Source organism: Ctenopharyngodon idella, chromosome 16, assembly GCF_019924925.1.
Source record: "Ctenopharyngodon idella isolate HZGC_01 chromosome 16, HZGC01, whole genome shotgun sequence".
NCBI classification, from domain to species: Eukaryota; Metazoa; Chordata; class Actinopteri; order Cypriniformes; family Xenocyprididae; genus Ctenopharyngodon; species Ctenopharyngodon idella.
Genome location: NC_067235.1, coordinates 5,577,365 through 5,591,471, shown reverse-complemented (window position 1 = coordinate 5,591,471; position 14,107 = coordinate 5,577,365). Strand labels below are relative to the sequence as shown.

Genomic DNA, 14,107 nt, shown 5'->3' with positions numbered 1-14,107 from the left:
AGATGAACGAAGGTCTTACGGGTGTAGAACGACATGAGGGTGAGTAATTAATGACATTATTTTCATTTTTGGGTGAACTAACCCCTTTAAATGTATTCCAGACAGAATACAAGAAGCATGTGTTGAGTTGACCACTGTCACGATTCCCTGATTTTAGTGTTCTTGGACTTCTATTTTGATATTCTTTTGTCTCGCAGTGCCTGTGTTCAGTTCCTCTGGTTTAGTTCCTGTTTACCTTAGTTTCTATAGCTACCCTTGTTAGTCACCATGACAACTAATCACCTTCACCTGTTCCTTGTTAGCCTCTTGCTGCAGTGTATTTGAAGAGTTTGGTTCCAAAAGACTATAAATCCATTTTGATTAATTTGAGTAAAAATGTGTTTTCTTTAACAAGAAAGCGGCAAGATGAAAACCACTATTTTCTGTTTCAAACTTTCACATAGCATCTTTTAGTTAAAAACATTAAAAATTCAAATGATTTTCAAAGGTTTATTATAAAAACAGATTATTTTTTCCCAAAATGCAATAAATCCATGACACGTTTTTTTTTTTTTTTAAATGCAATTAATCCATCAATATAAAAAGTTATTTTTCATATTGAAAATACATAACAAAGTAAGTTGATTTACATATATGACAGCCTCTGAACTTTGTCAATACTAATCTTATATACAGGCATTTTACTAAAAATACATTCAGCCATCGCTCCCAAAATGAATTCAACGAGTCATCTTGTTAATGTTATAAATTAATTATATGTCTCTGTTTGTCATTACTGATTAAAGAGTATCATGGCGCCACCGCACGGTTAAAATAAACACATTTGCCGAGTACATTGGTATTAAATACGGCTTTTAAAAACAGTTCATGATTCAGTTTTGGGGACCGTGACAGAAGTTTGATGCTGTCGTGGAATAAGCAACAGCCGGCATTTTTCCTCCTCCCGACTCGAGTGCCTCATCTTCTTAATCTCCTCACGTAAATGATTAATTCGATGACTTGCGTTTCTTCCCCACCGCAGAAACCACCACAGGTTCATCAATGCCGTCAAAATTATTAATTTTTCTGTTTTTGTTGATCACTAAGTACAAAGCAGATAAGGAAAACTAGGATGCCGGGTGTATTCAGAGTGCCGCCATTACTGTTTACAGTGGGTGGAATGGTGCGCTGTGATTGGTTGAGCGGATATATCGCATTCTGCAGAGAAGGGAGACTGGCGTTTGTCGCGTTTTGGAAAGAAAGGGAGAAAACATGACAGAATAACATTACGGATATCTCATTTTGCGCAAAATTAATAAATGATTTTTTTTTTTTTTTTTTTTAAATGGCGTTTATCGCGTTTTGGAACCAAACTCTTCGTTTATACACATGTGTTTCAGTCCTTGTTCGTCAGTTGTTGTCTTTACATTCTTCAATATATCTTCCAATATATCTTTCTTTGTGTTCAACAGAACAAAGAAATTCATACAGGTTTGGAACAACCTGAGGGTGAGTAAATGATGACAGAATTTTCATTTTTGGGTGAACTATCCCTTTAAGTTAGTTAGAAGCCGCTCACCGGAAAAAACTCCGGAGTTTTTGTTCTCAGCGCTAAGTTTGCACGCTCCCGAAGCCCATTAACAGTGTAGACACGATGTAAGAGACTCAGTGTGCAGTGTAGACAGCTATAACTAAGGTGAGTTACACCTTTTTAGTGATTATAAAGGAAGCGCTCTTTGCACTTTTTATATCAAACATTCAAAATTTGAATTTGAATAAAGATGAAGTTGTGTTTTTCGTGCTATAAGAGGACCGACGACCTATTGCACTCTGTAGTTTCAGAAGTGATATCTACATATAAATGCAGGATTCACGTTCAAAATTGGTACCATAACCATAACATGGGACATAAATATGCAAAATAATAATAATTTTCGTATTAATATTTTTGAAATTCTATTCCAATTATTTGTAAAAGTAATGAGTTGTAAAAAAAAAAAAAAAAAAAAATCTTAAATGTCTCACTGTACATTGCTATTCTTACGGTGGAGCCGTTGCTTACACATTACATCTGCACTAATTTCAGAAGCACCCTCAGTGATTTGATTCTGGAACCGGGCCTGTAGCCTGATAAGCCAAGAGTTACATTTGCAGTTGTGTGTTTAACCGTGAATTTTTAATTATTTTTATTTATTTATTTATTTTTTGCAAGGGCTTCAAACGCTGCTCATCTATTTAGATAGCCCGAACTGTTTTATAAATGCTCACCTGACATTAAATTTTAATATGATGTGCTGTATATACATTAGTTAATGACGCGTGATGTTCCAGTAATGACAGCAGTTGTAAAGCGCGCGAGCGAAGCCTTCAGCACCACGGTCAGAGCTCAAGGCTAGAACAATAGGAGGTTCAGGGACTGTCAACCAATAGCATAATCTCATCAAAAACAGAAGCTAATATTTACACCAAAACCAGAGTGCAAGATTTTTGGGGCTTGAGTTTTCCCTAAAAGTAGGCAATTCAAATCACCATGAAATAAAAATTTATGATTTATTTTTTAAGGAATATTGCAGTGTTTATTAGGATTTATCCATGCACATCATTATTATTTTTTTTTTTAAATCCATGTGCCCTCTTAATCTTTAATCAAAATAATGCTGCCTTCACGAGGTCTCGGAATTATGGTAAATACGAGTTTTCTAGGTAAAAATTGCACATGAACACCCTTTCATTTCGCAAGATGAATGCGATGAGCTCGTAATCATGACTTCAGAAGTGGTAATTATCAAATTTCCGATAGCACGTGAAGGCAGCATAACTTCTCCTTCTCCTTCAGCATAACTTCTCCAGAACCATCCAATCAATTCCTGCCCTACATTTTTTCTTGTTCAAGAAGCCATTTCACTCGGATATATGTCACAATAGGGAAGGAAAAGACTGTTTCATGATGACTTTGGGATCTGTAAAGTATGTATTCTTTTAATGTTTAGCTTAGCCTACTATATGTTACCTAATTTTTTTAAGCAATGTTTTGTTACCCCCAAAACTACAAGTCATTCATAGTGTAGGCTAAATGTGCTAAAATGCTAACTCGTTTCCAGGTTTTGGCCTACAAAAATACATCATCCCTGCACCACTTTATAGATGAGAGGTGGAGGAAGAGAAGTGCAGTTTTGTTAAGCACATTAAAATTGCTATTTAATTGAGAAGGAAAAGCTATTTATGTGTGTCTTTGTCTTAAACAATGTCTTTGTTTATTGATTGAAATGTGATACTCTGTTTATTTTTTTTAACAGAAGTGTAAGTTGCAGACGATCCCTGCCTGCTACATCAGGAGCTTGTCAACAGCTCGTGAGAGGGAGACACCGGCATATACGTCACATCTTAATTAGAGATGTGGAAACAAGAACAAACACATAGTAAACCGCGCTGGTGAGACACAAGGAATAATAACAGATGTGCTTTGGAAGAATCTTTCAAGTGCGTTATTTTATAGCTTATAACATAATACATATATCAATAATAGCACATAGATACTGACCGAAACTGAATTTACAAGAGAGAGAGAGAGAGAGAGAGAGAATGAATAGTGTGTGAGTGACAGCGAGCGTGAGCAACAGTCACGCGTGGATCTCTGAAGACAGAACGACGCGCGCGGGGATTTACAGCGGTTTTCATAATAAAGCCATCCCTCTAGGTGAGCTGTTTTCAGTCTTTATCGGTGTGTGTTTTCCTCTTTGTGTAAATGCCGACCGTTACCGGTTAACGGAGACGGACAAAGAGCTTCAGAGCCTCCGTTGCCTAAACAAAGGGTGCGCTCGTGCACCCTTTAGTGCTGTTGTAGCCTATCTGTAGCAATTAAAGTGCAGATGATCTGCCATCATTCTGGGAATGGTAGCTGTCTTTGTTTTATTGAATACATTAATATTCCATAATTGCATTAGTGGCTGTATAATTACAGTAATTACTGGCAAGCGAAAGAGCTTTTGTTTTATTGTTATTGTTCAGCATTTAGAACTATTCGAACGCATAATTTGTGCTTTTTGGTTCATTTATTTATGAAATACTCGGTTGACTGACCATTTCAATGCTTCTATTTTAGCTATACAGGATTTAAAATGACTGAATCAACCTGACTACGTTAGGTCATACCAATGAAGTCATTTTAAAGGGTCAGATTTGTGGGGTAAAAAGATACCATATTTTTTACAATCAGTAGTAACTCTTTACATAAGGTTATAGGCCTATATAACAATTAGTTACATTGGTAAACATAAGCTAACAGTAAACCCTACTGCATTTATTATTCTTGGTCAATGTTGATTTTTGCATATCCATTTTAACATTAAATACAGATAACAATATAGTGTATTTACAAATAAGCATAAATGAATATATTAATAAAAAAAAATGTTTTTGTAAGTTCATGATATAATAATGTAGTTAAAGTGATGCTTAAACTGAGGATCCATTCATCCATTTCTTGTGTTTTGATCACACCCCGCCTCCACAGGCATCCACACCTCCATCCTCTCTCTCACTCACGCTCACTCTCTGCACGTTCATCTCGCGTCCTGACCCAGGCAGTGCCTCCGATTTTCTCCGCATCATCGACCCAATGAAGGAGCCCGACGCCATCAAACTCTTCATCGGGCAGATCCCACGCAATCTGGAGGAGAAGGACCTGAAGCCCATCTTTGAGCAGTTCGGCAAGATCTACGAGCTGACTGTGATCAAGGACAAGTACACGGGCATGCACAAAGGTAAGGAGAGGGGGACGAGTTTCACGCTTCAGTACTGTGTGGAGGGGACGGGGGATGAACGTTTCCCAGTCACGACTCACACGTGTAGTGTGTATTTAAATAAACAGTGTTATTTAACCCTCTCTTAACAGTAGTGTTCATGTGCATGCTCATTTGACTCATTCTGAAGTGTTTGTAATGAAATCATCACCTGCAAACAGGGGACATGAGAGGGCAACAAACAGGGCATTTTCTTGTACAATATACATGTCTGTGTCTCAGTGATTTGTCTGTGTTTTTGTCATGGGCTGGTGTGATGGTAGGGGACAGCAGCAGCACACGCCTGCAGGAGCTTCAAGCGTGACAGTGCACAGCACAGCATGAGTTCTGTGTTACTATAAAAAGGGACATTATACCAGGAAAGCTCTCTCACCATCTCTCTGTTGTCATCTTTATGAACTTCTTTTTTTGCTTTCTGTGCCTTGCGGTTGAATATTAGGTTTCCACTCTGCTGTGTAACTCTGGGTGTTTGCTTACACTCGTGTCTTCCAGGGTTGAATGAACCCTGTTTGGGGGCTTGACCGGGATTTAATCATGTGGATTTCTCAGTGGTTTAAGTCACTGAGGTGATAAACAAAGAAGGACCTTAAAGGAATAGCATGTCATCATTTACTCACCCTCAAACCTGCTTTTTTTTCTCTCCTTGGAACACAGAAGGTGATTTTTTCATATTAGGGCCAGTGAAGCTGCAGTATGACAGAAAGTGGTCATCATTCATGACTCATGCACTGTAGTCCTGATGTCATATGGTGATTTAAGTAGTTACTCATTGAAAATCTTTGCCTCCACTGTAGCTCACATGTGGTGGCATTAGATGAGTTGCAATAAGTTTGATGTCAGTGACATTTGGTCTATGGAAGATGGTTTCCGCCACTGAATAAAACAATTTAAAAGATAATTGTGACTTTTTATCTCATAATTCTGACTTTTTTTCTTACAATTGCGAGTTTACATCTCACAGTTCTGACTTTTTTTCTCAGAATTGCGAGATATTTCTCACAATTATGAGTTATAATGTCAGAATTGAGAGTTATGAAGTCAGAATTGTAATATAAACTCGCAATTCTGACTTTATAACTCACAATTCTGACTTTATATCTCGCAATTGTGACTTTATAACTCACAATTGTGACTTTAAATCTTGCAATTCTGACTTTTTAACTCACAATTGTGACTATATCAAGCAATTCTGACTTTATAACTCGCAATTCTGACTTTATAACTCGCAATTCTGACTTTATAACTTACAATTGTGACTTTATATCAAGCAATTCTGACTTTATATAACTCGCAATTCTGACTTTATATCTCGCAATTCTGACTTTATATGGAGTTCAGATCCAACCCTGATAAAAATTCACCTGTAGCTTCCTAGTAACCCTTCAGACCTTGATTAGCTTGTTCAGGTGTGTTTAATTAGGGTTGAAGCAAATCTCTGCAGGACTGTGGCTCTCCAGGACAGACGTTCGCCACCCCTGGCTTAGGTCATTAAAATAGGGCCCTATATCTCACAATTGTGACTTTATAACTCGCAATTCTGACTTTATATCACGCAATTCTGACTTTATAACTCGCAATTGTGATTTTATATCTCATAATTGTGACTATAACCCACAATTGCAACTTTATATCTCGCAGTTCTGATTTTATAACTCGCAATTGGAAGTTTATATCATGCAATTGTGAATATAACCTGCAATTGCAACTTTATATCTTTTAATTCTGACTTTATAACCCTCAATTGCAAGTTTATATCACGCAATTCTGAATTATGTGATGTAAATTCTCAATTGCGAGAAAAAAAGTCAGAATTGTGAGATAAAAAGATGCAACTAAATTTTTATTCTTTTATTCAGTGGTGGAAACAAGCTTCCATAAAACATATGTATAACACATTTATAAAAAAAAACAGAAACTAAAAAAATTAATAAAACCAGAACAAAATTGCTAAAACGAACTAAAATTAAAATGAATATTAACAAACACTAATAGTGTATCAAAATAACACACACACGTTGGGTTTCCATGTTTTATGGGTACATTCCATAGACATAATGAATTTTATACTGTACAAACTGTATATTCAATTCCCTAACCATAAACCTACCTTCATAAACCTTTATAAGCTGTTTTCCTTATGAGAACCAAAAAATGTCCCCACAAAGACAATGATTTCGGATATTGGCATCTATGTAGGGACATTTTGTCCTCATAATGTAGGGTTTACCTGAAACACACACACACACACACACACACACAGTTCTATAGAGGTGTTTGTTGTGCTGCTCACTACCTACTACTCTTCTCTAGAGTTTTCAATCAGAGAAATGGAGGCATAAGCTGCTGCAGCCTGATTTCTTTGTAGTTTTGTGTGTGTGTGTGTGTGTGTGTGTGTGTGTGTGTGTGTGTGTGTGTGTGTGTGTGTGTGTGCATGCGTTTGTGTGCCGTGTGTGTGTGTGTGCTTGTGCGTGTGTGTGCGGGAGTTCAGTGTAAGCTATCCCAGAAGGCTCACTGGGAAAATGTAATGAGTGTGAAATTACATTTCTGTCACTCCTCATGTGTAATGATGCTGAATATTTATGATTCTATAAAAAGCACAGAATAAAATAAAAAGTCGATATGAAACTGAATTTCAATTTAAAATGTGGGTCATTACTTGTAATAAATTAATATAATTAATAATATATTAATATGATTGATAACAACAACATTTTTGCATGAATGAAAATGTCTATTTATATTAATTAAAAAAAAACAATGCAAATGTAAACTGTCAATAAATACTAACAGTCTGTCTTTCTGTCTTAGGATGTGCCTTTCTGACGTACTGTGCACGGGAATCAGCCGTTAAAGCACAAAGTGCTCTTCATGAACAGAAAACGCTGCCAGGGGTGAGTCCTTTCTCTCTCTCTCTCTCTCTCTCTGTGTGTGTGTGTGTAGAGGGCATGACAGGGGTCTTGCGATGTTTTATCCCCTTTCATGTTCTGCCATCTCTGAGTATGTGTGTGTCCTGTACACACAGTAAGACTCGTCTCATCTCAGAGAGTGTGTGTGCCATCTGGATTATGACGAGCTGTATGTAGCCGTGGAGATTATTTGGATTATTCCCCACACCTTTTCAAGCTGCAGACTCTCAGAAATATGGCATTAAAATGTAAACATGGTGCAGAGCAGAGCCCGAGGGTGGCTGTTTGTCACAGAACGGGATTGGAGAGTGATCACAATGGGATGGAGGGTTGGTGGGGTGCAGATGCAGTAATTAATCCTATTACCAGCGTGACACCAGGCTGACCTTTCGTTGAAGATCACTTCGACAATCTTCTCTCTATCCCGCTTTCTGCCTTCCCTCTGACAGTCTTTGGATGGATAGTTATACCCTTTCTTCTTTTTCTTTCATCTCTTCTTCTGTTCTAATCTTTCTCAGACTTCTTTCCTGTCCCCTATTCTTTTTTGCTCTTTTCCTTTTGAATTTACATATTTTTGTCTTCATATCTGTCCTATTATGCACACCAAATCCAAATATATGTGATGTTAAATAATATATGTGATATTGGTCCTATAGTTTATCAGATTTTATATTGAAATATAGGCTATCCCTGCAGTATTTCTGGCTGGGGGTGACAGATGGTCCTTTCTGTGCATCAGTGAAGCACAAACACTGGTTTAATTTCAGGAGAGAAAGAAAACAAGACAATGGGCAATAACTGAGGGCAGCCAAAGACAGACGTTATACTGCTTGCAGCTTTTCCTTTCATCTATGCTTTTTTTCTTTTGTCTCTGTCCCTTCATTCCCCTCTATCTTCTGTGTAAATGTCGAAGCGTCATATTAGAGAGGAGTGTGTTTGTGTTTATGTGTGTCATGGCCTCGCTGTCCTCTGGGAAGTGCTATTAAGAGCGGCTCAGTCTGTAATGCTTCTGTGGTATAATATATGTGTGTGTGTGTTTCTCCACAACAGGACATTTGCGGTGTGTTTAGTAGTTCACTTTGGTCAGCAGTACTGATGATAACAATCTCTCTGGGTGCAGTTCTGGGTGTATATACATCACTGGTACATTGCACGCTATTTGTGTACGTTTTAGGGGTAAAGGCCCATTCACACCAAGAACAATATCTATAAAGTAGTGCTGTCAATTGATTAAAAATGTACTAATTAATCACATTTTTTCTGTAATTAATCGCGATTAAAAACATTGGAGTTTTTAATATTTTTATATTGTAATAATTTCACAGTTACTCTCCAAATTAATGTAGAAACAACTTAAAGAGAGTATATTTTAAATATTTGTTTAATGGCATCTTTTTATGAATGAAGGCCAGTATCACTGATAATAATACTGCTACTGATGTCTCTATGAAATTGATTTTTTTTTTTAAATATTCATTATAGACATTCAACATTATAGTATAACTGAAAGCTATCAATTTCAACATTTATTAGGCTTTAAAAAATAACTTTTAATATAAGTGAACTTGAAACAATCTTTACATAAACCCGTTATAATAAATCTCTTATTTACCTGTGGCCGTCTAACAGGTAGAAAATATAGAAATTGAATAAAGTTATCAAACACTTTATAATCTTCACTGCATAAATTAATTAAATATAGATGAATCCTTATTAAAGCTACAATTTTCTGTTACCTTTGTTCTTTGATTAACATTAATGACAGACATCGCAGCAACTGGTTTATTAGGCTGCTGTGACTTTAAGAGCTGCCCCTGCCTAACATGACGCGGATCTGACGCTCATCTCATTTTCTCACAACTCTTTAAGTTCATTTAAGACTGCTCTTTAAGACTGGCATTTTGGCATAATTCTGTGTGTTATTGTTTGTTCAAGCGCGAAAGAGAACTCAATACTGGTGCGTCTTTCTGTGCACACGGTTTGTGTGTGACAGCGTGTTCTCATTTGTCTTGTGGCGCTTGAATGGTTTAAAAGCATTTGCGTGAATAAGAGCATGATCATATAATGTAACACTAGCCAAATTATGACATAAAAAACTGATGCTGCGTTAACTGCGTTAAATATTTGTAATGCGTGAAAATTGAATTAAATTAAAATGTATATACAACTAACTTTTAAACTTAGGATTTAAAACAGCTTATAAATCATAATAAATTGTTTTTTTTTTAAATGTAAAAACGCAGAAAGTTCCCTTTCGTGCGTCATGGTGTTTCGCTGTGTCACACTATGGGAGCGTATCCAGGCGTGACCGGTGTCTGAAGCATGTGTACAACACGCATCTTGATTGGCTGACGGATGGCTGTGATGGAGATGTATCGCTAAAATCAGGCAACCGCTCTCTCTACCACCTGTATAGCGCATCTGTAATATAGCGCTTATATTCCAGTAATAAAGATATTGAGTATCTTTATTCTTTCCAGGGTACAGAGCTGACGAATGAGAATTATTTTGGGCAGATCACATACCATCCCAAATTCTCATTCTGTCTCCCTCCCCATTTATTGGCGTGTAAGTAGTATGTTACAGTCCTCTGTGACAGGTTGCTTTAATGGCCTCTTCTTAGTGAGCAGAAGGCTGGTAAGCTATGGATAGATTGAAAATGAACCATCCTCTTGTATGCTGTATAGCAGTTTAGGCTGGACGTGCTAAGAGATTCTTGCCCTTCTGTAAAGTCGCTCCCTAAGTGAAAGCGAAAATAAGAGCTGGACGAATGAGAGTAATCTGGGCAGGCACTCCTGTTCTCATTCTCTCATTTTGTCCCCCTCCCCAATTGTTTTTAGGATTTTAAGCAGGGTTATGCTACACTATGTTATGGTCACTTTCTGTAACAAGTTGGCACGGTTCTACTTGTAATATAGTGTGCTCCATAGAGTTTATACTCCGAATTTCTCTGCTGTTAATCTATGACTAAGCATATTACCGGGACATAGTGGTGACTATGTTGGTGGATTTCTCTAGACAGCTCTTCTCCTGAGCTCCAGGCAGGTGCCTGTCCTGCTCTCGGGACTTAGGCTACCTGTGGTGGAGTTTCCCTGCTAAAATACGGGTGAGGTAAGTATTGGAGCATAGAGCTCTGGGGTTTTCCCTAGCACCTGTTGTCACTGTTTTTTTAGGGAATGTGGGCATTGTATAACCGCATAGGATGTACCTAGTGGTGTTGATGCTTAATTCTGGGCTTGGCCTCGGAGTTGATATGCCTAGCTCACTATAATTGTACATGGTTCACAGCCTAGTTGTAGCAGTAGTTGATATTAGAGCTGCACGATTCTAGATAAAATGAGAATCACAATTTTTTTGGTTGGGTTAGATCATGATTCTCCCATGATTCTGAATATAAAACTAAACAAAATAACATGTAATTTACATGTTCTGACAAAATATTAATTGCTGGACTCTAATTGCTGTTTCATTACTGGATGAATCAGTGTTTTTGAACAAATCTCTTAAATGAATGATTCAATGACAAATATTTTTTTTTAACAGTCACTTGTCACCACCTAGTGGCATATGATGTAATTGATATAACCATTATTTGAAGCGCCAAGTCAGTTTCAAAAGGTGGTTTGCTCTATTTTGATCACTACATCAGACATCAGTGTAACTTTAAACTTTTATCTCAGTACTTCTGTGATAATTTGAATATTTGTAACACACTTAACTACTGTGTGGTTCAAAACTACTCTCTCTGGCTCAGCACGGCAGCACGAACACAGATTTGAATGTTCCGGTATGATTTTGTCAAAGGTTTAAAAGACGCAGGCGAACCATTGTCATTAATAAAATAAGATCACGTGGGTGTCTGAATCAAGATTGCGATCTCTTTTCGATTAATCATGCAGCTCTAGTTGATATTAACATTCCCATAGCGTCAACACCATGACACAGCGTTGAGTTCCCTTCTCAGGGATCCAGGGTTACATACGTAACCTAACACATTTTCTGTGATGGGTAGGTTTCGGGTTAGGGGCAAGAATTTACAGCTTGTACAGTATAAAAATCATTATGTCTATGGAGATACCCAATAAAACATGGAAACCCAACGTGTGTGTGTGTGTGTTTCTTGTTTGTGTATGTGTGTGTGTGTGTGCATGCTTAATGGCCACAGTGATTTATGTCCTTACTACTACACACACACCCAAAGTCTAATTAGCAAGTGATATATGCCTTCATAAAAACATAAACAAGCTCCACCATACATACAAACACACACACACACACTCACACACACACACACACACACACACACGTTGGGTTTTCAGGTTTTATGAGGACTTTCATAGACATAATGATTTTTATACTGTACAAGCTGTATATTCTATCCCCTAACCCTACCCCTAAACCTACCCATCACAGAAAACTTTCTACATTTTTAAATTTTCAAAAAAAAAAAAAAAAAAACGCACTTAGCATGATTTGTAAGCTGTTTTCCTCATGGGGACCAAAAAATGTCTGACAAGGATTTTGGATATTCCCACCTTGGTGGGGACATTTTGCCCCTATAATGTAGGGTAATTCCCAAACCACACACGCACACTGCCTATAGAAAACAACTTGCAGACAGTATTCAATCCTCAAATTAGTTAGATTCTTGGCAGACACTTTCTTCCTAAAATGACTAAGGCGGTGTCTCTTCGAGTGGAGAGATGAGGAGGCTCATATCACTGCTCGCAGTGACTGTGCTGGGACATACACAGTCTGATAATGGACTGTAATGGATTGTGGGTAGCAAGGGGGTGGGGCAGAGGCTGTGCTGTAACAGTACACAAAAACTGTGACATGAATTCAAAGGCAGCAGCTGCTGGCAGTTAATGTCCAGAGCAAAGCCGAAAGGATTTCTAGAGGTCAGGTGGCACGCAGCTGAGTTTGGGATGGGTTGTGTAGTGAATTCTGATTGAGCAATGATATAGTTATCTAGTAAAGTAGTACAAACTAGAGCTTGGAATAAAAAGACAGATAACTAGCCTGTCAGTTAAGCCTGTTAATTTTGTGTAGTTAATTCTTTAAAAACATGAGAAAAATTGAACACATTTAATCATGCTCCCTGACCCATATACATTTTGTAATAAGGAGAAATTGAAGCTTGAAGTACCACATTCATGTTTCTGAGAGTCTGTAAGTGCAGCCCATCTGTTACTACAAGCCTCGCCAAACCACTTATTGCACAAGAGACAAGACCTAATGGAATGAATACTTTTATTCAACAAAGACAAATTAAATTGACATTAAAAACATTTATAATGCTACAAAATATTTGTTTCAAATAAATGCTGTTCTTTTGAACTTTCTTTTCATCAAAACAACCCAAAAAAATATATCACAGTTTCCAAAAAAAAAATAAAACATTTCTTGAGCAGCAAATCAGCATATTAGAATGATTTCTGAAGAATCAAGTGACACTGAAGACTGGAGTAATGATGCTAAAAAATCAGCTTTACATCACAGGAATAAATTACATTTTAAAATATTGTAACAATAGTGGTAAGCAAGCACAAAAACTAAGACTATACAAGAACACAGTCTTTGTTATTATCTAAACACTCAGGATAACATAGGAGAAACGAGACTAATTAAAACTCATTACAAACGAGAACCGTCAAGGGACTGAACATAAAAGGGAGTATAAATACAAGATGAACATAATGACAGACAGGTGCAAATCATACGAAACCATAATAACAAATGAGGACATAATCAGTAAGCAAGGAACCTAAACTAAACAGTTTAGGGAAACAGGAACTAAAGGAAACAAAACAGAATATCAAAATAAGAGTACATAACCGTGACAAATATATTCACATAGAAAACAATTCTTTTAAAGGGGACTTATCATGAAAATCTGACTTTTTCCGTGTCTAAGTGCTATAATCGGGTCCCCGGTGCATCTACCAACCCAGTAACTTTGTTTTGGTAAGCCTTTCTCTGCAAGCATATGAAAACGAGCCTCTCAGATTTCACTCCCCTTGTAACGTAGGACGGGGATCTTATTATAATATTACTGCCCATTAATCTGCACGTTTCCACCCACAGCGCCGCCATTTTGTTTTCACAAGCGAAAACGGTGTACCAGTTCTAACACCATGGCAAAAGTTCGAGCAAAGCATGCTAACTGTTCTGTCGTTGGCTGCACAGACGAGCACTAAACACTATTTAGAGTCTCATTAGCTTGGATAGCCTGCAAGTTGACCCTGGCAAGCTTGATTGCTAAAAAAGGAGTGTGTCTGTCCGAGCGATATTTTGGAAAAAATATTAGACCATTCACAGCATTTGATAGCAATCATAAACGTTAGCCTGGTGTGTATGGCTCTGTTTGGCAAACAGGTACGCTATGTATAGTGGGCGTCCATAAGGATTTTGCACAAA

At 37.4% G+C, this 14,107-nt stretch overlaps 1 protein-coding gene across 4 annotated transcripts in view; it reads left to right on the top strand.

The window, feature by feature from the left end:
• The first annotated feature begins 3,357 nt into the window (after positions 1 to 3,357).
• Positions 3,358 to 14,107, top strand: part of celf3b (cugbp, Elav-like family member 3b) — a 47,930-nt gene continuing 37,180 nt past the window's right edge. The window contains exons 1-3 of one of the 4 annotated variants that reach the window (XM_051865824.1): positions 3,358 to 3,676; positions 4,493 to 4,742; positions 7,590 to 7,672. In XM_051865824.1, coding sequence (XP_051721784.1) covers positions 4,598 to 4,742; positions 7,590 to 7,672 — 228 coding nt within the window. In that variant the 5' untranslated portion in view covers positions 3,358 to 3,676; positions 4,493 to 4,597. The remainder of the gene's footprint in view (positions 3,677 to 4,492; positions 4,743 to 7,589; positions 7,673 to 14,107) is intronic. The other 3 variants (XM_051865823.1, XM_051865822.1, XM_051865821.1) reach the window with 3 other exon arrangements.